This window comes from Gymnoscopelus braueri, assembly GCF_963280865.1.
Source record: "Gymnoscopelus braueri genome assembly, chromosome: 4".
Taxonomy (NCBI): Eukaryota; Metazoa; Chordata; class Actinopteri; order Myctophiformes; family Myctophidae; genus Gymnoscopelus; species Gymnoscopelus braueri.
Genome location: NC_137605.1, coordinates 35,218,150 through 35,244,892, shown reverse-complemented (window position 1 = coordinate 35,244,892; position 26,743 = coordinate 35,218,150). Strand labels below are relative to the sequence as shown.

General features: G+C 40.9%; 1 protein-coding gene across 3 annotated transcripts in view; it reads right to left on the bottom strand.

Moving 5' to 3' along the window:
• Positions 1-1,262: 1,262 nt before the first annotated feature.
• The window catches only part of deptor (DEP domain containing MTOR-interacting protein), a 42,628-nt gene continuing 17,147 nt past the window's right edge, over positions 1,263-26,743 (bottom strand). For all 3 annotated transcript variants that reach the window (XM_080427036.1, XM_080427038.1, XM_080427037.1), the window contains exons 5-10: positions 25,416-25,594; positions 21,703-21,885; positions 19,873-20,010; positions 8,651-8,721; positions 6,554-6,658; positions 1,263-2,491 (exon numbers count right to left, since the gene is read on the bottom strand). In XM_080427036.1, coding sequence (XP_080283162.1) covers positions 2,372-2,491; positions 6,554-6,658; positions 8,651-8,721; positions 19,873-20,010; positions 21,703-21,885; positions 25,416-25,594 — 796 coding nt within the window. In that variant the 3' untranslated portion in view covers positions 1,263-2,371. The remainder of the gene's footprint in view (positions 2,492-6,553; positions 6,659-8,650; positions 8,722-19,872; positions 20,011-21,702; positions 21,886-25,415; positions 25,595-26,743) is intronic.

Sequence of the window (26,743 nt, the reverse complement as noted above, 5' to 3'; positions counted from 1 at the left end):
ATTTGAACAGAAACTGGCAGTGTGAATTCTATGAATGTGTAATCAACTTTTAGAAGTTTGTACATGCAATTAAAAACATTGAACCTACAATATACAAGTGGCAGTACAAAGACTTTCGAGATCCACGCCATTATCAGACCTTATTGTTTCTACAACTCCTCATGGAGGCATGACTTTGACTAAACAGATTGAGCTGAACTTGCCACCAGAGAACCCTTTTCACATTCTTCCACTGGAGGTGGGGGGGCTTTCTCTGTATTCCTCAAAATCTGAGCCAGTGATGTCCCCAATCCTGCCACCCTATCATGGCTCAATATACAAATTAGCCACTTTGCATTGAGTAGCAGTGGTGGGCGTGAGGGACATGAGGTCTGTGACATTTGCATATTTGAATATTCATAGATCCAGAATTTCTCAGTGAGGGAACTTTTTATGTGGGAAAACCACATTAAACAAGATTTGAATCAAAGTATTTTTTTTACATAAACATTTGTCTAGAAGTGGACATTATGGGAAGAAGCAAGCGGTCTAGTCAACTCCAGTATTACAGGTACCTTCAGACTGTGTTGTCATTATTTGGCATCCCCACTGACACTGGAGATTGTGTCAGCGGCAGATTGTGTCAGATGTAGTGTAATCTAGAGATTACACTAGATTAAACCATTAATCTAGAGATTACACTATATCTAGCCAGGGCTTTTCAAAAACACCTTAGCATTAATATCTAAACATCAAAGCATAGCAATAGAGCTCTGCTCTAAATTCAATGAGCTCTATGAGTTCTTGGGAATACAATAATGTTTTGGAATATACCTGTAAATATGGAATATAATAGCTCTAAGCTGTGTCTTCAGTGACATCTTTTCATTGATATTAGCGGGGGAAGTACATTTTCCAGACCTGAATGATGAAGTTTCAGCTTTTTTGGGTTCACCATCCAACCTGCCTATATGTATACAAAATTCAGCACAGGTTCTTTTCACCTAAGCTCCCAAATTGAATCACGATAATGCCTAAATTGGCTAAAAGCACTAAAATAGAAAAAAAAATGTGTATTTATATTTATTGTAGCTTACACTAACTACTAGATAGTGCAGACTAAAGTCATACTTTGGGAGGATAAGGACAAGTATTAAAGTAACTATTTTAGGTTGTAAGACAAAAAAAGGGGGTGTCCCTCGGCTCAACTCGCAGCAGACACCTGTTTTAGTTGGGATGTTGACTGACTGTAAATGTGATTCTTTATTTATTTGCTGATAAGAACCTGCATATGATGTTAATATTCTTAAGAACATGTACACACCTGCATATGATGCAAATGCTCTAAACATCATGTAAATATCTGCTACTACACATGCTATCTGTGTATATATCTTAGCTTTTGACCTGTTTCTAACCCGTTTTTCTTTTCTCTCCTGCTCTTACTCTACCCCTATCCTCTCTCTTCTCACAAAAACTACAACATAATGGAGCACAAATGAAAAACTATAATTTCACCCACTTCTTTAAACCTGTGATGTGACAATAAAGTTGAAAATTCAGATTCTTAGAAATGTCCAATTTCACCTTTGTGCTTTGTGCTGGGTAAAACGGTTTGAAAAAAAGAATGCAACTCAGATAACACAATATCGTCTACTTTGTCTCGTTCACTGTTCCCAGGTTGATTCCTTTGAGGGCCAGTAGAGGGCAGTGCAGGGCCATTGTGGATGGGAGGGACTGAAACTAGGGGAGAGGTCACTGAAGGTGTCGACATGATATATCCTTCCGATATATTAGAAAAGGGATTTAAACCTTTTCAACAAATGGTCGCGTGGAGGCTCCTCATTTTTGTACCCAATTTGTAGTTTGATAGGATCTTATATTCCACTGCCCTGTCAGAAACAATTTCAGACCCAATAAAGGGCCTTCCCATTTCAGACCACAAGTATTTGTGGGTTCAAATAAGACCTTGATACTCCATCATTGATAGCAGTGGTTCCCACTCTCACTCTCATAATGTGGGTGTTCAAAAGCTAAGAGTGAACTGACCCACACAGTTAAGTCATCTACTCCCAAATGCCCAATCTCTTAAACTCACATTTCACCTCGACTTTATATATCAAATATACAAAGACCTTGAAGTGACAGAAACAAAAATGAAATGGCTATGTTTTTCTACCAACATAGAAAGTGACAAGTAGTTAAGACTCAAGTTATGTGACTATTTCCCTCTAGCACACTCTTCTTTCCCCATGTCTCTCCATGACTGCGGTTCTGGGGTTGAGCGGTCCACACCTCAATCTGAACGTCAGTTCCAAATAACATCTCTCCAATAATCTCTCCAAACTCCATTTCTTCAACAAGACCGTCTCTCCTCCTGCTCCTCAGCAATCTACTCCTCCATGACCTCCATGACCACCGTCCTGGGTCCGGTTAGAATCAGGTTACTCACGGTCCGGTAGTCGAGCGAGAGGACATTCAGTCCGTTCACCGACACCACAAACTGACACACCTATAGAGGAGCGTGGGGGGTGGGGGTACATGAAGAGAGAAAGATTAACTTTTGTGAAAGAAACGGATAGATACATATACAGATACACAGTAAAATCCTCAGTGTTAATTTTACTCAGAGTGTACAAATGGAACCAGGACCCTTAGAAGTCCAGTTACAAACACTGAGGATGGTACTGTGTATAGGAGAGAAAGTTGGTGAAATAAGCATGTATACTGTATCTAAGCAGCAACAGCCATAAACAAACTAAGATTAGGACATGTTGTACAGTGTATCTCCAACATACTGTATTTCCACTGTTGTTCTCCAACAGACGGACATGAATAAGATTAGTTAGAAGTCAAGTCAAGTATAGAGAGCTGGTAGGGAGCTTCAGACACAAGGGTCATGCTTGAACGAGGAAAGTAAGCCTGACATACTGTACACCAACCAGAAACTTTAGAAACACACCTAAATTACTTCTCAATCATGCAAGGACTCCACCTGCCTTATCGTTAGTGAATCAGTATGGCAACGCCGATAAAGACAAGACTTGGCAGCCATTATTTGTAGCTGCTGCTGGTGCAACACGATCATGATGCAGTTATCTTCAATGTGGATTAGATCAGCAGGCTATTAAAGGGAACACACTCACACACAGTCCTAATTTACTGGCCCCTTTTCCAAAAGAGCTCTCCTCTCCCCAGAGATGTCAAAACGATGATTGGTTAACTATCCTATATTAAAATTGGCTAACGGGAGGGCGGACGGACGGACGGACCACGTCATCACGCTCATGTCACTATGACTCAGCCATCACTATATAAGGAGTTCCCAATGCAGCTCAAATATGGACTGTGTTGCCTAACCTCAATGTGTCGTCATGGCATCAGGCGCAAACAAATCAGTCAGCTCCATATATGGATATGCCCATATATGGGCATATACTGATGACATCAGGGATCTCCATATATTGGCATAAAAGGGACACAGGTCGCTAGATGGACAGCTACAGAGATCTATATGGGCACAAAAGGGACGCAGATATCTTAGGCTTAAGTGATATCTGTTTGACCTTAGTTCGACCTGTATCTGTTGACGGGCATCTGTACCGATTCACTCTCATGTGCATAAGCATACAGATATGCTTGTGACGCCACGGTCACTGGATATCAGGACACTGTATGCCCAATGGTGCGGGATGCAACCATTGAAGAACAACTCATCTACATAGACGGACATCATGTTTAATTGTGTACTTATTCATATCACACTGTTTGTTTCTGTATGTGTTATGACTCGTATCTTCTGGTCACGTAATGTGACCTGTGTACTATATTCTCTATGTGATACTGTGATACTGCCTGGTGTCATCTTGTTCTCCATGCTGCTTGCTTACAGAGTAGTACTTTAACTGAATTGTCACCACCGCGATGGGGTGGGGTTTCAGCATCTGTTCTGCATTAATGTTGACCTATCAGCATACTCCTACTAATCTACTGTCGACAGATTACAAAGTGATTAATGCTAACAAGTGATGTATTGCACATCATGTACTGTACAGTATATTAAATTAACGAAGAGACATTTACTGTAAAGGTCCTTATACACCAGGAGTGTTTAATTCGCATTAATTTAAACTGCTGTTTGTGTTATGAGTGCATCCACATAGAATAGAATGAATGAATAGAATAGAATGAGCTCAAATTTTTTGAAACATGGTCAATATTTCAGCACAAATAAAATCATCAACCTGTATGAATGAGGCATCACCAAATTAATAGTTTGATGTGAAATATTGACCATATTTAACATACTGTATGCCATAGGCCATCGTAAGGCATAAAAGCAAAATGTAAAAGTAAAAGCAAAATGGCCACCGTGTGAATGTGGTCCACTAATGCCAGCAAATCATAGGGAATCATATAAAGTTTGAACTCAAGTAAAACGACAGTTTAACCAAAAGTAGAATAAACTAGAAAAAAGTGCTCATCGGAGCACAGGTCCCTGCCAGGTCAGGTAGGTTATTGTGGGCCAGCATTTTGTTCAAACGGGTCACGGGATCACATGACAATAGAGATCATGTGCATCGATTTCCGTGAAACTTAGATAAAATCTGAAGGAGTAATATAAAAAAAATGTTTTACATACACGCTATAAAAGGCACTAAGGCAGATGTGAAAAATGCAGGGCAAAGGTTTTTTCTTGGCCTCTAGGGAGTGCGCATCCAAAGCTTTTTTTTTTTTTTGTCATGCCTTTCGGCAACTTGTTGCTGTAGGGATACAATATTATGAGGAGTAAAAAAACAGAAGTGATATATATGTATTTCCATCGTTTGCTTCCCCTTTCAGAACTACTAGTCTGTTAGTCTGACTCCTGCTCCTTCAATACTCTCAAGTGTCCTGCCGCTCTTCCCTATCCACCTGTTCTGTTCCTGTGTTCTCCTTTTGTATCTTTGCTCCTTCATTCCTATTGTTTACACAGCAAAATCTGTATTAATGTAACCCTAAGAATTCATTTTAATTTAGCTCTGAGCGTTTTATCCAAAAGGACCAATAAGGGTTTATTTGGTAACATTTTTGCACTTTGGGAGTTACAAATGGATACATGAACACTGGGGATTTTACTGTGTACCGCTGCGATGTGCTTACATTTTTTTCCCCCAGTTGTAGGAGCACATCGCAACAGCAATTTGGTTTTCTATTGTTTCTTTAACACATTCCATGCCAGAGTTTAATCTCATAATGTACTCACCAGTGCCAGCGTTTTATTGTTGTTTTTTTGTTTTTTTCATGTCGCCACAGACCTCGCTAAATAAGTTAAAAGTGCGCGTTCATTTGGTTCTAAACACACAGCGGATCCGTGAGAAACGGCCAGCGAAAACAGTTTCCAAATGCGAGCCGCCATCTTGAAGATACAGCCGATCAACGATAAACAGTGATCAGCGAGGAGAAAAACAACAACCGAGAAAATCGAGTTTTAAACAGGATCCCAGACAGGAAGCGGATACGATCGAACAAACCGGAACCCGAATAATTCTGTTTCCGACCGGAAACCGGAAACGGAAATGGATCAAAAAAATTCGGAAAGTGCACCTGGGGCACTTTCAATGGGAATCGGCGGTTCGCGTAGATCTACGCGACTGGCACGCTGCGGCTTTAAATAGGTTCGCGTAGATCTACGCGATTGGCATTCAATGTGTTAATTGAGATCTTACATGATCTTTTATTAGCCCAGTTTTGTCATGTTCTCATGAACCCCAATCAAAGCCTGCTGATGCAGTACAAAGCACGTTAGTTTAAGAAACAAGAACGTCCTTCGCGACTCTCGTAAAGTATCTGTATAATTGCTGGAGACGTAAGACACTGATAATTTGATGCTTTGTATTTCTGACTTAATCTAGTCTCTCACAGCCCCTGCGTCTGGTTCCCCGTGCCTGTTTTTGTCACTTCAAACCATCCTCTCTCTCCTCCAACTCCCCTCCCCTCCGCTTCCATGTTGTGGATAGGATCAGCACCACTGTGCTCTGCATTCCCAGCATTCCTTGCTGCCAGTGTGTGTGTGTGCATACCTTCATGCCAGCTGCAGGACCACTAGTGCGTCCCTCCTCCTCTTTGTACCCCTATCCCTTCATCAATCATACTTTTAACTTAATTCCCTCTTTCCCTCCTTTTCCCTACTCTCCGCGTTCCAGTTTCCTCCGTTCTTTCCCTCCCTCTCTCACATGTTCCCTCCATCCATCCCTCCCTCAACCTCCCCTATTTGTAGTGGAGTTTAGATCTGGCAACATTTACTAATTTCTCACTGCCCTCTCCTCTACATCCTACTCCTGCACCTCCTACTCTCTCCTCCACCTCCCAGTCGCAGGAGCGACTAGGAGGTGGAAGAGAGAGTAGGAGGAAAGTAGGAGTACTTTCTCCTGCACATACTACTCTCTCCTGCACCTCCAACTCTGTCCTCTGTCTGTTCTGCCCCCTTCCTCTCATTCCTTGAAGCTGGTTGCAACAGCAGTGATGTGCTCAAGGTCATCCATGGCATGTGACACAGATTAATATTCCTGTATCTCTGTAGTGCCCATCATACCTTCATCCCTGCAGCTGCAGCAGGCCCGCTGGGGTCCACGGCCTGGATGTGACAGGGTTTGTTGCCTCGCACCACAAAGCCCCAGCCCACAGCGTCGCCTAAGATCTGGGGTTGAACAACAACACATCTGTTAGCATCCAAGCGTAATTTTAGATGTGCACGTATCTGGCATTCAGCTTCTGGACTAAAATGTTAGCAGCTGTTCATCAGCATACTTCTAAATCTACTGTCAACAGATTGTAAAATGATTCATGCTAACAGGTGATGCACTCCATGTTTAACTAAACAAACGTAGAGAAATAAACACACTTAAGCCTTGATCTGATTAATTGACCATATTCAACCACATTCAAATAAGTAGCTGAAGTTGTATTAATATTGTATTGTATATTGTATTCATATTGCAAAGATGAGGAAAGAAAGATATAAATCGTGTTTGGATTTGCAGACAGTAAACATTGTGATAATAAAGGGATATTTATCATCTTTAAAACACACATGCATGTACAATCAATCACATCTCTCCATCAGAAGTGTGGTTCCTGTATGCATTTCAAACTTATAGCGTCTGCTCTGAGAGCAATCATCTACGCCAGTGGCAAACTTTCGGTCTTAGTATTACTAGATCTCAGTGCTGCATTTGACAAGGTCAACCACAATATATAACTAGACAGATTGAAAAACTGGGTGGGACTTTCTAGCACAGTACTAAACTGGTTTGAATCATATTTAGAGAACAGAGACAATTTTGTATCAATTGCTAATTACACATCTGTGCGGACAAAAATCACATGCAGAGTTCCGCAAGGATGCGTTCTAGGGACCCTACTGTTATCTAATATCTACATGCTCCCACTAGTTCAGATTATGGAAAACAACAAAATAAGCTACCATAGTTACAGTATACAGACGATACACAAATCTACATAACCGTATAACCAGAGGACTATGGTCCAATACAAACACTGAGTAAATGTATTGAACAAATCAACAATTGGATTTTGAGCTTCTGGAGCCAAGGAAGACAGCACCTAACTCCAATCGGTAATGTTAAAAACCTCTAGCCAAGTCAAAAACCTTGGTGTAGTCATGGACTCTGACCTAAATTGAAACAGCCACATTAGCACAATCACAAAGTCAGCCTACTATCACCTCAAAAATATAGCACGGGTTAAATGACTTATGTCTCAGCAGGATCTACAGTATAACTTGTTAATGCATTCATCTTCAGTAGACTTTTTTAGGTCTCCCTAAAAAATCAATTAGACGATTGCAGTTCAGAACGCTGCTGCTCAAGTCCTTACGAATACCAAGGAAGTAAAGCATATCACACCAGTTCTTAAATCCTTACACTGGCTCCCTGTGTGTCAAATAATTGATTTCAAAATACTACTATTGTTGGTCTATAAAGCTTTGAATGGTTTAGGGCCAAAATACATTTCTGATCTTGTGTGATATCATGAACCATTCAGATCTCTCAGGTCATCTGGTTAAAGTCTGCTTTCTGTCCCATAAATAAACGTGGGGAAGTAGCATTTAGTTTTTATGCACCACATATCTGGAACAAACTCCCAGAAAACTGCAGGTGTCTGCTGCCATTTCTTTTAAAACACAACTAAAGAACTTTCTGCTTGCCGCTTTTTCTTGCTTTGATTTTGAGTCTTTTTCTTTCTCATCTGCATTGTACCTGTATCTGCTTTTTTAATTTTGTATGTTTTACTACTTTTGTTTTATGCATCCAGATGTCATTGTATAATTGGTTTTCCTTTGCTTGATCTTCTGTGTAATTCAATTGCCCTATTGTTGAAATGTGCTATACAAATAAAACAGCCTTGCCTTACGCCATAGCCTATCTGTAGCAGTAACTCTTACCGCACCCATACTCATTTAAATATAATTGACCTTTAGAGCAGCTACATGGTCAAATCATTGTCTGTCTGTCTGTCTGTCTGTCTATGCATGCTCACGAGATCTATTTATCTGTGTGACAGTGTGCGTCTTGCCTCATACACAAATGAATAGTGAGTAAGTGTTACAGCAGGCTTTGTCAGACCAAGACAGGGTTAGAGAGAGAGAGAGAGAGAGAGAGCGTCATACTGTGAATGTCTTCTTTATGTAGGGTCCTCCTGGTGTCTGAAGCTCCTCTGGACTCACTTGTCTCTTCAAAACTGCAAAGAAATACACACAGGGTCAAAGGTTTTACTGTACACATACTGTTATTTATTAGTGACATACACATAAACACACTCACAGTTATACACCCAAGCAAATGCGCACACGCACACATACACACAGATAAACATACGACAACAATGTGTGTGTGTGTGTGTGTGTGTGTGTGTGTGTGTGTGTGTGTGTGTGTGTGTGTGTGTGTGTGTGTGTGCAAAAAATGCCTGTTTGTGTTCATCACATGTTAACAGAGTGCCTGGAGGCACGTTGCTTCCTGACACAGCAGAGACACCCCTCCTCCAACTTCCTCAACTCATTTCTCCATTCAACTTTGTCCTAGCCTAACCCCTTACATTCTTATTTGAGATGATATACAATGCATAACATTAATGGAAGTATACAAGAGTTCAGTGTCCCAAAGTTTCAGGTGAGATACTATGATGTTTATAAATAAAATCACACTCATCTGCCACTGTTTGCGCTATTAGCCAAGGACAAACTGACAAAATAAAATTCAAATATTGGATCCATGTGAGGTGCATTTGATTTATCTTTCCTTGAGGTTATTTAAGAAACTAACCTTAAGTGTAGACTTTTACTTAAAAGATAAGTTAGATACCTGTAAGCTAAAGCACTATTTATTTTGTATATATTTTAAAATGTACTAAGGTAGTGTTTCATTCAGCTCTAGAATCTGGTGAAATCCTGAGGTTTACCAAAACACATACCCTTTGGCCCTAGCTGGCCTGCTAACCACTGCATTCCACTCAGCACAGAGCTGACCTCAGTGTATGTGTCACGATAGAAATAAAGTCAGCTTCCGGGACAGTATTTAATCTTATGACCGTGAGCGAGAGCGAGAGAGCAATAGAGAACAAGAGCATGGGAGACGGAGGGCAAGAGAGAGCTTTATCCTCTTGATCCATTCATTTCCATAATCTCTCTGTGAAACTCTGATCTGATCTGATGTAAAATAATTCCACCTTCAAAATGAATCTAACAGCACCTTAACCAAAGGGCCATAGGTAAATTATACAAGCATATCTTATCTTATATCTTTGATATCAATTATAAGCAAGTTCTCATGTACAGTACTAGAAATTACAATACATAAGCCAAGCACTGTTCATTTCATAGGAAATGTTTGTTTACACTGTTGCTAAAATTGCTCACATATGGATGCACAGACTGGTATTCTCTCTAATCACGTCAAAATGCACCATTACTAACGTCAATGTGAAGCACAGGGGAAATACATCTTCCTGTTCAATGTGTTATTGTGGGTTTCAGACAGATAGTGGTTAAGATAGGGAGTACACGGGACTTCCGGTAGCAGCCATGACTGAGGCAGACGCGTAATCGTTTGCTCTCCCTCAATCAAGTTATAATTAAACTCCCCACTCGAAAAACTGTGATAAAAAAACTTTCGAATGTATAAGATATGAGTGGGGGTAAACCTAGGAAAAGTCAAAGGAATTTGAGACAGTGGGTAACTGAACAAACAGCTACTCCAAAAAAAACCCCGATGGAGCCAGTACAAGAACATGTGGATAATGGCGGCGCCCAAGCAGCTGGGGAACCCTCTGGACACGGTAACGAAATGGCCTCGCTTTCAAAAGATCTCCGCGACTTCAGAAGAGAAATACTGGCATCGATTTCTGAGCTTAAAGGGGACCTGAAAAAGGACTTTAAGGAGGAGATGTCGGCGCTAAAACAAGAAATCAACAGCAAGCTAACAACGGTGGGAGAGACGCTCCAGTCTCACGGTCAATCAATAGCCGAGGCAGAGCAACGCATTTCGGATGTGGAAGCAAGTGGCACCGTGTCCAAGGACGTGCTCCTGGGTCTGCTAAAAGAACAACGCAAGCTACGGGAAAAGGTTATCGATTTGGAGGGCAGATCCCGGAGAAATAATTTAAGAATTTATTCAGTGGATGAAGATTCTGAGGGAGACTCGATGATCAAGTTTGTGGACAATTTGTTAACTACACAGCTTCCATTAAAAGACGTGCCTCTCCAGATCCAGCGCGCCCATAGATCTTTGGCAAAGAAGCCAGCACCTGGTGACAAAGCAAGGTCTATTATCGTGAACTTTCTGCAATTTGAGGTTAAGGAGGCTGTTCTACACCTGGCCTGGAAAAACAAGGTTCACGTTAATGCCAAGCAGTGCTTCTTTGATCATGACTACCCAAACGAGGTGATGGTTAAACGCAGATCTTATGGAGAAATTAGAAAAGTGCTCAAACAAAAGGGCATAGGATTCCAAACCCCATTCACAAAAATCCGTATTAAATGGAGCAACGGGACACGGACATATGAAGACGCCAGGGCTGCTGCACAAGAGATGATCCAGAGGGGAATCCCAGTGACTGTTCCAACGGAGGACCCTGACGGTGACGTGGAAGGGGTCATACGGAGGGCGTTCACATGGCAACCAGCTGCGACTAGAAGCAAGTGAAGTGAAGATTTGGGAGTTTAAGCATAAAACTTCAGAGGTTACCCGTTCTTGGTAATATAAGTAAGGCAACATGTCCTTTGTTTTTCGTTTTTTTCTGATCACTGATTGAGTGGATTAGCATTTTGATTTAGTTTAGTTGGACTTTTCTAGTAGGAATGGAATGTGGGTGTGATTTTAGCATTCCACCACTAGGGAGGGCCCCAACCCCTTGGATGGGCTTTTACCCTCCTCCCTCCAACAGGGGATTTATCAGGTTCATAGACCTGTCACCCAAGGAAGCTTTGTGTTGTCATACATGTGTGTTTTTTGTTTCAATAAGGGGGATTCTGTTTTATTCTGATTTGTTTAATGTGAATCATATTCATGATGGTTACTATCTTATACGACATAGCACTGGAAATATTTGGTTGCATTTAACTACTGATATAATATGATAAATTTCATCTCTTTGAATGTCAATGGGCTTCTTAATCCGGTTAAGCAGAGGAAAATTATCTCAAAATTAAAAAAAGAAAACATAGATGTAGCTTTCCTTCAGGAAACGCATATGACAGGGCTGGAACATGAAAAACTCAAAAGACAGGGATTTAAATATGTTTATGCATCTTCAAATGGTTCAAGACATACTAGAGGAGTAGCTATACTAATCTCTGGGAAAGTAATGTATGATCATATCTCAACTATCAAGGATAGAGAAGGGAGATTTGTAATGATCAGAGGAAGAATTGATGGAAATATGTTTACCTTTTATAATATATATATCCCCCCAAATTCAGATTCAGCCTTTTATATGCAAATATTTGACAGGATAGCAACAGAGGCGCAGGGGGTCCTTGTGTGTTCGGGAGATCTGAACATAACTTTGGGACCCCTCGACTCCTCAGGACGGAGACCAGCGCAATCTAATAGAATAACAAAAAAGATAAACTCAGTAATTTCAGAATTGGGACTGGTGGATGTCTGGAGACATATGAATCCATCACTTAGAAACTATACCCACTTTTCATCCCCACATTCGAGCTATAGTAGACTAGATTATCATTTATTATTTGGAACGGATATAAATAAGGTGCAAAAATGTCAAATTGGAACAATGGATCTTTCTGATCATTGCCCAGTGTATCTTTCCCTGGCTACAACAAATAGAAAAAGGAACACGCTTTGGAGGTTCAATCCAAGTATATTGAATGAACAGAGAATAGAACAGTTTACGAAGGATATAAAGGATTATCTAGAGATTAATGATAACGGTGAGGTGTCCCCACCAGTACTCTTGGACTGTTGTAAAGCGGTAATGAGGGGTAAGGTGATTGCATTAGCATCTTTTCTTAAAAGACAAAGAACAGAAAGACTCAATACATTACAAATAGAGCTGAAAAACCTTGAAACAAAACATAAGGACTCAATTGATCCTAGAATCAAGGTGGAATTAGCAACCAAGAGAAATCAAATTGACCAGTTATATAACCAAGAAATTCAGAAGAAAATGATGTATACTAAACAAAAATACTATGAAGGAGGGAGCAAATACACAAAATTATTGGCATATAAACTCAGAAAACAACAAGCAGATAATACAATATATAAAATAACAGATTCAAGTACTAAGGTTACACATCATGGATTAGAGGAAATAAAAAAATGTTTTACAGACTACTATAAAAAACTTTACTCTCAGCCTCATGTCGCCAATGATGAACAGATGCATAGCCTACTCAACTCACTAAATTTACCAACTCTCACAGCTGATCAAAACAAGAATTTAAAGTCACTAATATCAGAAGAAGAGATTTATTCGGCTATAGCCAGGTTGAAAGCTAATAAGTCACCGGGTACGGATGGATTTAGTTCAGAATGGTATAAAGCCCTGAAAGAGGTTTTGACACCTATTTTACAAAAGGCCTTCAACTGGGTCCTGACAAAAAATGAGATTCCAGCATCATGGAATGAAGCGATTATCTCAGTCATACCTAAGGGAGGTAAAGACAAATTAGATTGTGGAAATTATAGACCAATTAGTGTATTAAATGTGGATTATAAACTGTTCACATCAATTTTGGCTCGAAGACTTGAAAATATCATACCCGAAATTATTCATTTGGACCAAACAGGTTTTGTTTCATCCCGTCAAACTCATGATAATATTAGAAGATCCATTCATGTTATTAATCATATAAATCAGAATAAGATACCAGCTATGTTGATAAGTATTGATTCGTTTAAGGCATTTGATTCCGTCCGTTGGAAATTTTTGTTTACAGTTATGGAAAAATTTGGATTTGACCAGGTGTTTATTAAGACAGTAGAGTCCCTTTACAGTAGACCATCAGCTAGATTGAAAATCAATGGTGAGCTCACAGACTCCTTCTTGTTGGAAAGGTCTTCTAGGCAGGGCTGTCCGATTTCGCCAGTATTATTCGCAATTTTTATTGAGCCTCTGGCACAATGGATTAGACAGAATAATTCGATTAAAGGTATATTAATGCCAGCAGGTGAACAAAAACTGGCTTTGTTCGCGGACGATATTTTGTTGTATCTTTCGTGCCCGACAGAGACCTTGCCTGCATTGATGTCTGTGCTGGGTGAATATGGGTCATATTCAGGGTACAAATTAAATGAACAAAAAACACAGGCTCTCTGCATGTATTACAATCCCCCTCAAGACCTTCGCTCTAGGTACAAAATTGGGTGGGACAAACAATCTGTGAAATATCTAGGCATTATACTACCAAAAGATTTATCCAAATTAGAAGAGTTAAATTATGACCCCCTCAGGAGGGACATATTAGCCGATATCAATAGATGGGATTTAATTCCATATTTAAATATAAGCTCTCGCATAGAATCTGTAAAAATGAATGTTTTACCAAGACTTTTGTATCTATTTCTATCAGTTCCTATTGGAAAACCAGAGCAGTACTTCTCTGAGTGGGATAAAGTTATCTCTAGATTCATTTGGGCGGGGAAAAAACCTAGAGTGAGGTTCAAGACATTACAATTATCAAAGGAAAAAGGGGGATTGGCCCTTCCATGTTTGAGGGACTACTACAGAGCAGCTCAAATCCGACCACTGATTGGATGGTGTAAGCCGAGTTATAGATCAAGATGGAAGGACATAGAAGGTTCGATGGGGAGGGGTCTACCTATTAACATGTTGGTAGGAGACCCATCCTTAGTTAAACACCTATCAGACCCTAAAAATTTGATGATAGCAGGTTCATTGAGGGTGTGGAGTGAAATAATTAGGAGGTATCAGTTGAAGGATAAAATTGGAATTCTCAAATGGTTTGCACATGACTCAGACTTCAGGCCTAGTATATATGACATGAGGTTTAAAGGTTGGATTGGGAATGGCCTTTCTGCATATTGTACACTTTTAAAGCAAGGTATTGTTATGAGCTTCCAGGACCTGAAAGACAAGTTTAATTTACAGAATCAGGACCTTTTCAGGTACCTGCAAATCCGAGACTTTATAAATAGGAAACTATTGAGAAGAGAAGGTACACTGGGAGTAGAGATCATTGAGCTTTTCCAAAATGCATATGAAGACTCTACTTATCAAAAGATAGTATCAAAACTATATGTGGTCCTTCAAAATTTGAAAGGAGATAATACTCTGAATATTAAAGCAAGATGGGAAGCAGAGAGCAATCTTACAATAACTACGGAAGAATGGGACAGGATATGCAAACACCAATGGAAAATGACTAGTTCCCCCACATGGAGAGAATTCAGCTGGAAGAATGTGACCCGTTTCTTTTGCACTCCAGCACAGAAAAGAAGATATTCAATATCTGATTGTTGGAGATCATGTGGGGAGACGATGGCGAACCATTTTCATATTTTTTGGGGTTGCTCTTCTGTTGTCCCATTTTGGAGAAGTGTCCACAGTGTCCTGGAAGCCGTTATAGGAATTGAAATCAATTTTGATTTTAAAACCATGTATCTTGCTGACTTAGAAGAACTGCATTGTACTAAGCAAGATCAATATTTGTTAAGGGTATTACTAGTAGCGTCAAAAAAGGCGTTAACTAAAAAATGGCTTACGAACGTTATACCAACTATAAATGAGTGGATTGATTTAATCTATAATATATTTATTATGGAGAGAATTACATTTAGCTTTAGAGGTCAGACTGAAGTCTTCATGGACAACTGGTTTAAATGGCTTACTCATGTCTCTACATTAAGACCAGATTTTATTTGATTTCAGTTATTTTTATTGAATTTCCTTTATTTTTCTCTGATTGACCATATTGAATAAGATGCACGTCGAATTTGTCCCATTAATGGACCTTTTGTTCTCCGTTTTTGAAGATGTGACCAAGTGTATGGATTATATGTATGCATAACTAGTAAATAAGTGACCAAGTAGAGAGACAGTTTCCTCCCCTTATATGTTTGTATTTGTATGTTTTGTATGTTCGGTTTGTTTGTTAGTAATGTGCTGTCTTTTGCTTTTTGTGTATGTTTGTTTTCTGAAAAATCCAATAAAAAGTTAATGGAAAAAAAAAAAGATAGGGAGTACACAAGACTCTTTTCAAAGAGTGCTAGCTGACCTACCAAAATAATGGAACCTCTCACACCATCACGGAGCATACATGTTCACAACACAGTGCACAGTGTATCATCGCGCCATTTTAGGAGTCTAAAAATAGTCCTTCTCAGAAATAAACATCTCAATATCTCATTCAGTTTGACAACAAAATGCAAGGCTTGACTGTGAACTCTCAAATTGTGTCTGCGGGTTGTTGAACCGCTGCTGTGATGGAATAAACTAAAAAACACCCATGTGTTGCTTGTTTACCCATTTGCTGAGCCCAGATGCTCTTTCTCAGTTCAACACTTGTTTATTTAACAAGAGAGAATTAAATACTTTAATAAATAATTTTAACTAATTTGAGTAACTTGCACATTACCCCCCTTTATTCCAAGAACAGTCCAGTTATGTCAGGTCAGATATAGAGATAGCTTTATCCGCTTCATCCACTTCATCCATGTTGAAAATATTTATCTTAACAAGACAAAACTGTCTTGATACAGTGAAAATTGAAAATAAATCAAATGAATCAGAATCATCTTTATTGTCACATCACAGGTTTACAGGTGTAAAGCAGTGGGTGGAGATAGTTTTTGTGCAAGCTCCATAATCTTTTTTATTGTTTCCAGAAATAGAAAGAAAAGAAAGAGGGGGGAAGGGAAGAAAAAAAGCAGGAATCAAAGAAAGACAACAAGGAATCTACATATTTACACATAGCGTATTCATCCGAACATTATGTACATTAGGTATTAGTAATAAGGTGCATGAGCATAGCAGCTAGTGTATACTATAGCTAGTATATAATATAGACATTAAGGTGCAAGAAGAGTATCAGTGCCTTGTGCATGAGATTAAGATGCAAGCGAGTGTCACAGCCTGTGGTCAGGCTGGACTTGGACCTTTTGCTCTTCCTCGTGGACCTACAGGTATCTGTCGAATAGAATCGATTATACCCGGGACAGTGAGTTGGACTTGTTCGCACTTTGCTCTTACTCATCATGGAGCTACCTGTGGATTATACCAGTGACAGCTACCTTACGTGCTATGCGGTTGACACGCACTGACACTCTGCACCTTAATCCCATGTACAACACGCTGATTTGTCTTATTCTCGCACCTTAACTAACGTCCATTGCATATCCCTGCTGCTATGCTCACTCACCTGATGTCTTTACTGCACCTTATGTCTTACCTCAGGTACTTACCGCCCGGATAGATATACTATGTGTAAATATCTACCGTACATAAATCGTACAAATTTCACCCCGTTTTACACCTGTAAACCTGTGATGTGACAATAAAGTTGATTCTGATTCTGAATGTCAAGCTCAACCAAGGTCCATGAGGAAAGCAAAAGTACAAGGACAGCCTGATGACAGGCGGTGGTCATGCCTTGTTCAACAGTCCGATGGTAGCCGGGTATAAACTGTTCATAAACCTGGTGGTCTGGCCCTTGATACTACGGTAGGCTGCCTTGCCCGGTTGATAATCAGTAATGTAGTTTATATTTGCAGGTAAAACATGTAGAGGACTACAGTTACTGTCTCTGTTTGATTCCGCCAGGCCGAAGGCGAGGCAGAGACTATGTTTTGCATCCTGTCCGTCCGTCCTTGTGTCCTTGTGTGTCCGTGTGTCCTTCTGTCTGTGAACAGCACAGTTGGCCCCGATCGCAGCGAAACTGTGCACACACACACTCCCTGGGCGCCAGAGCAGAACCTCTGCCCTGCATTTTTCACATTGGCCTGTTATAGCGCCACCAGGAGGCAGATTTATTGCAAAACACACTTTTTTATATTTTGTCCAAACATCACGCAAATCGGTACACAGTATCTCTATAGTCATGTGATCAAGGCGGATCTATCCGATATTTCATATTCCATCCTGATTGGCTAACATTGGCTTCCAAAGTTTGCAGGATTGCTCCGTTTTGAACAAAATGCCCCAAATCATGAACGCAGCGTGTGATGAAAAGCCTAGGAAGAAATGACACCCTTTTCACATTGGCCTATCATTTTGCCACCAGGGAGCCACAATAACCTACCTGACCTGGCGGAGACACTTTTTCTAGTTACCACATGAGGTCAGTTAAAAGTGCAGTGAACCTCGTCATGTTCCTATAGCACAGGAACAAGAGCTCTTCCTGTCTATGCCTTCATCCATTACACAGGGGGCCTTCTTCATTTGTAAGGCTCTCCTCCTTCTCCCCCTTTTCCTCTACTCTCTCTATTTTAAGTGCCTTTCATGAACACTAAGAAAACAGGGCCCAATGGAGGGGCAAAGACATGGGGCCCCTTCCCTTTCTGAAAAGGCTAACAGAACATACTACATAGAGCTCTGTGTCTCTCGCTTTAGTCAAATACTGTGGTAGAAACCTTCTGTCCTTCCCCTTCATGGAAGATACTGTGAAACTTTCAAACAGTTTAGATTTTTTTGTGAATGAGAATTTACACATAATTCTGTCTTTTCATGTATGAAATGCTATTTTCATGTAAAAACTTAAAACTTAAAAAAGGCATTTACACGTTGTGACCCATAAAAACGGGTCCTCGACCCAAACAATGGGTTTGGACCCATCCCAACCCATTGTTTTGGAAACACTGATCTACGGAATATCAAGTGTATGTGTGTGTGTGTGTGTGTGTGTGTGTGTGTGTGTGTGTGTGTGTGTGTGTGTGTGTGCTTGTTTCTGCCTCCAGTATTCTCTCTCTTACTGCTAATAGTTCAGAACTCAGCTGGATTACCATGGTGCTGTCCAAGGCCTGTGATTGGTTACAGTCAGGAGGCGTATGTGTGTGAGAGAGAAGCCTGCCTGCTGGCATTAGTCCCTGTCTGTCCCCACGGGTGTACGTCTTCCTGCCGGCTACTCTGGCACACACACACACACGTACACATACACACATGCACATGCACACAGTGTCTGTATTTTCCCTTCATCTCACGTTCATCTCTTCTCCTTCCCTCCCCCACTTCATCCGCCTGACTGTAATCTTTGTGTAAATAGCTGACTAACAGTAATCCTGTCTTTAATGAAAGATGCACTTTTTTCTAATACCCTAAACTCTAAAGTGTAATTCCATCAACACATTTCTAGTGAAAACTAGAAATGGAGCATACCCTTTTGAGCGGTACTTCCTGTAATGACAACTGAGCTACAGTACTAGAGGCGTCGCCAAAAAGACTACTAAAATGAATGTTACACAGCATTAAATCAACACTCATTAGGGGTGTGCCGATACACTAATTTCACCAAACGATACGTTACGATATTTGGCTCACAACTTCGATACGATACGCACTTTTTTATTATGAAAATATATGGGGGAGAAAAAAAGCAAATGCAAACAAATAATTCTGTTTTTGCATTATAGTTGCATTGTTTTATTGAACTGCAACAAAAATGTTAAAGTAACTAACAACAAGCAACCAGGTCTATAAAAATCCCAAAGCCCAAAATAAACAACTAGGGCAGGTCAGTCAAACTTTATTGTCTACTTGTCTAACTCCTCTAACTTTCACTAGCCCCCCCCCCCCCCCCCCAAAAAAAAAAAAAAAACGTATCGCGATATATCGCGGGACGATATATCGGCACACCCCTAACACTCATGATTTTACAGTGTAGGCCCAACACAATTACTCAAAATCAATACGCTCAATGTCTTATCAAAAGTCTTATCTTATCATGTACTTTTCTGTTTTGCAAACAGCACACATACCACAGTGTGTAAGTGTCAGAATGCCAAAAATGTTACATTTCTGCTGTGTGCGTACACACATGCATGCATGCACGCACGCACTCGAGTGACTAATCTGAATTACCTCCGGGGGAGACTTTATTCAAGATATGGAAAGACCTTTGAGGCCCATGGCACAGTGAAATGTCAAGGGCACTCTTCATGGAAGTAAGAGCAGCATGGCGGATCTATCTAGCTAGAGTGGTATAATCTTTCATCTTATCTAGAATGTGTGTATCCACTGTCTGTAGCCAGTGATTTGGGGGCACTACAAATTCAACCAAGACGGTGTATGATTTGTGTGTTCATCTGTGCAAATCTGTGTGTGTGTGTGTGTGTGTGTGTGTGTGTGTGTGTGTGTGTGTGTGTGTGTGTGTGTGTGTGTGTGTGTGTGTGTGTGTGTGTGTGTGTGTGTTCTTACCAGACTTGGGGTTACAGAGCACAGGAGGACTGCTGCTCAGCGTTGGACTGCTACTGTAGTAACCACTACTACCACAACTGCTACTCATACTGCTACGACGAACACCCACTATCAATTTGATCTCCTTCGTGGGGCTCACTGGTAGAGAGACGGTGTGAGACAGAATGAGGGAGAGAGACGGTGGACAGATTAATTATAATCAAGAAGAACTTATCCTAACCATAACCACTTAAACCCTCTAGTCTTAGTGAAACAGAGTTACAACTGTACTCGGGCCGCTTTTGTCCGTCTACACCAAATCTCAAGTTCAAGTCGTTAACCGTAACATACAGTATGCCTAGCCTTATCCTGACCTTAACCGTAACAGATACATACATGCCTAGCCTTAACCCTTACACTAACCTTAACACTTACCCTAACTTTAAAAGATAATACAGTATGCCTAAATGTCAGTGGTGGACAAAGGACTCAACCCTAGTACTTGAGTCAAAGTACTCCTGGTCAAATATTACTCAACTATAAGTGAAAGTTGCTCTGTCAAATTTCTACTATGGTTAGTGTGGACGTAAGTCCAGCCTGAAAGCAAACACTGCATAAGCAAACTAATAGGCACACTGACTGTCCAAAGCAGTATGACCTCTGCCCACAGGACTGTCAGCTGTCCAAACCACATTTTGTCAAACGCGCAGCTATGGATCAACATTAACACACATTTCCATAAAACCACACATGGCTGTTGACTTAAATGAATACTAAGACTACACAAATGGACCAAATAAAAACTGAGGTGTATGTGTGTCTGTTTGTGTGTGCATGAGTGTGTGTAAAATAAATGAAGTCAAACAGTTATTCCACTTTTCTTGTCATAGCAAGGTGTTCTTCTACCGAAAACTCAAAGTCCTCTATCAACATCAGATCAAGGGATATGTGGTTGTGGATGTGCACACATGTAAAGTATTTACGATAAGCTTTAAGGACCAAGTAATGTGTAAATATGCAACTATGCGGTTTCCATAAAGATCTGCAAGGTGCATTATGCGTTTGTGAGTGGCTGTATGTGTACAAACATCAGGGTCCCCACACATTTTTAGCAATGAATTTCCAAAACTTTTCCAAAACTTTTCCAGAATATTTAGCCCAATTTCCAGGCCTATTAAACAATCATTCAGCGCAATAATGTGTCTCTTACTCCTATGTACAATGCCCAAAGATAGGCAGTGTAGCAAAAATAAAGCATAGAATATAAGATAGTACAATTTCATTCAACATTTCGTGCAAAATTAGGGCATAGTGACCCTGCGAGCGAAAATAGGAGGGGTGGACGACGTCGTTGCACGGTTCGTTGTCGCTCACGGTAGGTCAGGACGGTCTCATTCAAAAACATGTATTTTAATGAGATTTCATCGCCCGCTCGCTTCGCGTCACGTCGCATCACGTCGCATCGCTGGCAGTGCGGATGGGGTGTTACACAGCCCGTTCGGCGAAAAACTACTTATGTTACATATTTTGTGTAATGTTATACATGTTTATGAAAATGTTTTGTATTAAAAAAAAAAAATAGCCAAAAACAATGCATAGCCAAATATTTTTCCAGGACCCTTGATAAATTCCAGGACCTTTGATCAATTCCAAAACTTTTCCAGTACTGGATTTTTTTATTTTTTTATTTCAAAATATTTCCAGGAATTTCATGACCGTGGGGACCCTGAAACATGCATGTGCGTGTGTCTGCCAATCACTGTCTATGTGATCATGTCCATGTGTGTGCCAAGTGACCACATGACTGTATTTGCCTGCAGGCTTGGGTTATAGTCTGTCTAAGTTGTATACCTGAGAGGAAGCTAGTGTTGCCTCCGTCAGAGTTCTGTTTGCGGAGACAGAAGGGGCTGTCGTGGTTTTCTGGGATGCTGCGGCCACGCTCATTAAGCAGCTCAATTAATCGCCGCCGGCGACGGAAGTTCATCCGGAACTGGTAGAGCAGGGCCCCGTCAACAAAGTGGTGCTTGTGGGTCACTGGATAGAGAGAGGAGGAGGGGTTTGAGGAGAGAAGGTAATTGGGGTTAGGGAGGGAGAGAGAAAGAGAATGATGAAGCGATACGAATAAATGAGTAGAGAGAGGTACATACAGTACAGGAAAAGCAATAAGATGCATAAGCCAGCCCAAAAACCTCACTAACACACTATTTCACAGTACTGAACTGAAGTAACCTATACTGAGCCAAGTTGAACTTGAGCACTGAGCTCAGATCAGACAAAAATGTTTTAAATTCTTTATTTTATTTGTGCCTATAATACAATGTCCAAAATTGGGACGACAGGGTTAAAGTGGTTAACTGTGTGATCTAACTTAGTATAGCTAATACAGTAAGTCCACTACAATATAACAAAGAACAGGGTTCTATGACAAAACCATGTAACCTACTAACTCCGTCCCAATGAGAGATTAGGAGGGACATTCCCTTTGTCTGCTTGTGTAAGCTTTTGTAAGACTGCATTCCTCTGTCTTAACACGTCGGGTGCCAGAGGTTTATTAAAATATTATACGTTCAGTGCCTACTATTCTTCCATCCACTTACGTTGATACGTTTCGTGCTGTAGAAGCCCCGACGTGGAAGTGCATGTAAACAAAGCGTGCGTGCGAGACGGCGGAGGGTCCCGACTAACGCCTGGAACAATAATATTTCTAACGCGATCCTCCATTGCAGAGTGATCGCCGATCGAAAACGTCTCGCTACCACCACGTTAAAAAGAAATGGAGATATTAAGCTTTTAGTCAAGGAGTTAACATTGGAAAGGCCGACCGGAAGGATTTTTGACATGGATCCACATCCGGCCTCTCTTTCTCAGAAACTCCTTGGATAATCCCAAAGTTTCGTTAGAGCGCCCCACGTGGGCCCCACGTATAAAAATAAAATTGGGTCAAAAACGGTCCGGACCGTTTTCGGCACTCCTCGTTTGGATTCTCAAAAACGGTCCGGACCGTTTTTGGCACACATACTGGTCCAAGTAGGAGATATAAAAAGAGGCAAGTAAAGATGCACTTTCCTCAAAATAACTGTATAGTGATAAAGAAGTATACAGTAAGAATACAATCAGTTAGGACATGACATACAATTCAAAATTTTGTCTGATTTGTCTGATTTGGCTCGAATTTGATTAGTTTTTACTCAGACAATTGTTTTTGTACACAGCACTCAGGGGTTAAATAGAGTTAAATATATTATGGCTGTAGTAAATACACACGTTACTTTGAGATGGACAATAAGCTAAAAATGCACAAATAATAGATCTACTCAAAGTCTACAAGATTCTATTCGTCTCTCGGAGGTTGTCAAGTTCCACAGTCAAAGCATCACTAAAAAAGCAATAACAAAACAAAAACAGCCAATGAACGGGAAATGTCAATACCACGTCTTCACTGACGAATGGTACTACAAGATTCTATCCTTTTGGTGAGAACAAAGCAGCACTACCTAATGCTAATTGTTAACTATGGATTAGTGCAGTATAGAACCAGTGTGGCAGCACTTAGACTCTGTACTACTGGGCATCAGAGGTAGATAGTGTATATACTGTATGGTAAATGCTGCCACACTGGGTTCTCCAGTGTGGAGCTCCAGGCATTCTGCTGGTCTACATTCAACCACAATGTGGACCCATCCAGACTTGGCAGCTATTGTTCTGTGTGTGTGTGTGTGTGTGTGTGTGTGTGTGTGTGTGTGTGTGTGTGTGTGTGTGTGTGTGTGTGTGTGTGTGTGTGTGTGTGTGTGTGTGTGTGTGTGTGTGTGTGTGTGTGTGTGTGTGTGTGTGTGTGTGTGTGTGTGTAAATGTGTAGCCATGACCTCTGCCCAGCAAAAAAGAGGAATGCAGGCATGCTGGCGTGGGAGTGCGTTTTCTGCTCTCCCTTTCCTCAACTGTGATGTGATGTGTCCATCCCCCTCTGTCTCCCTCTGCATTCATTTGACCATATTCACACAGCAGCCATTTTGCTCTTACATCATACTCGGGGGCGGGGATTGGAAACTCCTGAGTATGATGTAAGAGCAAAATGGACCACCGTGTCATGGTCAGCTGGATCAGCTGGGAACACATCCATCACTCCTGTGGCTCTCACGTTTTCCATACACCTCTCAGTTTACAACTCTCTCTCTTTTGCCATTTGATCACCTTTGGACTTCTCTGTGTCGCGATTTTATAACAGACTGGCATGGATCCACTTCATTCCAAAAATATAGACGCTTGCTCAAATTAAAATGCCCATTTTCAATTACACCTATTATAATCTCCAAAACCCCAGACAAAATCTAGTCTCATATCACAATATTGATATAATGGATATAATACTGATATATTTATTGCCCATTCAGTTAGTCACTGAAGTCAGTCCGACCAGGCAGGCAGGCAGGACGATGGAGATGGAGGAGACAGATATGAAGGGGGAGGAAGACTAAACAGATGGTGTTAGTGTGCCACCATGGTGGTTGATGAAGCAGAAGGGGATAAGGGGGACGACAAGAAGATTCTCTCTCTCTCTCTCTCTCTCTCTCTCTCTCTCTCTCTCTCTCTCTCTCTCTCTCTCTCTCTCTCTCTCTCTCTCTCTCTCTCTCTCTCTCTCTCTCTCTCTCTCTCTCTCTCTCTCTCTCTCTCTCTCTCTCTCTCTCTCTCTCTCTCTCTCTCTCTCTCTCTCTCTCTCTCTCTCGTAACGACTCTCTTCTTGTTCTATTGATTATTCCCTCTCACCGTTTTGTAATTACACATATTAATTCCCTGAATTGATTTTGTCTCAGTTACCAATATATGCTGAAGGCAATACATATAAAAGTTGCAGATGTATTTAAAATAAGATAGTACTTTGATTCTATATTTTGTCTTTGACTTAGATAGTAGTTCTATATTTGATAGAAATATCAACTGAGGATTCTGGTCCTGACTCCTGGGCAGATCAAATCAGAGAGATTCAAGCTCATTAACCACTATTTTTGGTCACTTTTTTTTTTTTTACTTTTCCAAAATCTTCACAACTTTAGCATAGACCTCTGCCAGGGTCTGATGCCGTGAAGAAGAGGAAAATGTCTTTGCTCTGTTGTAAAATGTAGGCTTAAGTTGCCTAGTATACCTTTAAGACCTGAGGCCGATTCTACAAATGTCTTCTAAATCCAAAAACAAAACAGTTTTCTGAAGAAAAAAAACGACCCCCATCTCAAAATAGTTTGTTCCAGGGACCCCCAGAAGGAAAGATTTGAGTTAAAATCTTCGCTTTTAAAAAATATGTATATTCAAAGATTTGCACAACTTTTCAAGATTTTTCAAAAATAGAAGATCTACAAGCTCATAGCCCGGCACAAAATGACGCGCTATGAGCTTGTAGATTTGCTATTTTTGAATAGCCAAAGTATAAAATAATGCTTTTTAGCTCAAATCTAAAATGACACAGATGCTTTCCCGGTTTTAATGGGTTAACTGAAATCACATTATAAAAACTTTCCACTACAAAAGAAATACATAATTTCCTAGTGTCCTTATTTCTAAGCCGCGCCCCTCACCATGCTGGATGATCCCGTCTTCCAGTAGCCTTCGCCCCAGTTGCTCCGCCTCATCCCGGGTGGCCATCTCGCCCTCCTGAAGGAGCCAATCGATGAACTCCGAAGCTACCACTGTCCGCTCAAAGGGGGTGCCCTCCTCCTCCCTGGTCTGCGATAGGGTGTTCTCTGTGTTCATCAACCTATGAGGAGAAAGCAGACGGATGCATTCTCACATTAGGTTAAAGCAGTGGTTCTCAAATGAACCCCCAAATGAATATGTATTTGGCCACGGGCCCCCATCTGAAAATATTGCGCGCCAAGAAACCTCATACAAGATTTGTGTTTAAAAAATATTCAAACATTTTCATATTTCAACACGTTGCGTTGTGACACGCTGTGAGCTTATATATCGGCTATATAGCTGATGTATATAGGTTTAGATTGGTTAAACACATTTTTATGCTATATTAAGTAATTTTGTTGGGGAACCCCTGGAACCCCCTCAAGGACCGCTAGAGAACCACTGGGTTAAAGGACTTAATAATCAATGTTGAGTGTGAACAACTGTATTAAAGTCATCCAAGAGTATATTTTGCAACATCATTTTGACATTTCCTACAGTTGCTTGGTGTTCCACTGACAGTGAAATACCAATGACTTTGTGGACTCATGGGGTTTTGCCGGAGCTTTTTAAATGAGCCGTGTCACAGTGCCGGATAAACATTAAGCTACAAAATGACTGACACGTTTGACTGAATGTGACTGTGTAATGAAGTTAATGAAACATTTGCTTGTACTAAGCTTTTTCATGTTAATACAAGCACATGAAGAGTCACAGGCTCACTGCACGCAGCACGTGTGTCTGTCCAGTCTGCCAAACAGGGACCATATGAGGTGAGGTCACTAAAAACACAACTGGCATTAGATATCACAAAAGCACACGCGCACAAATGCACACACACACACACACCCACACACACCCACACCCACACACACACGAGAATGATTCTCATCAATAAGTCAGTCTTTAAATAACCAGACACTAGCGTGTACATGTCCAAAACATAAAACAATGAGCCCTACTGGTGCAAGTTCAAGCTTGTACTGTTAGGGATATAAAGCCCTCTCCAGACCAATCTGAGTCGGCCCGATTTTGGGCCGAATTGGCTTCGGGAAGCGTCGGCCAGTCGGTTAGGGGTCCGTCGGGGGGTCCGTCGGGACCTTTTCGGCCGACCCAGAGCCGACCGAACATGTTCAGCTTTTTAGCCGACTGGTAGCGCAGTGGCAGTGACAACAGAGCGCTGTCGGTGTTGCCAGATTATGTGAGAGAAACAAGCGACCATGTCTAT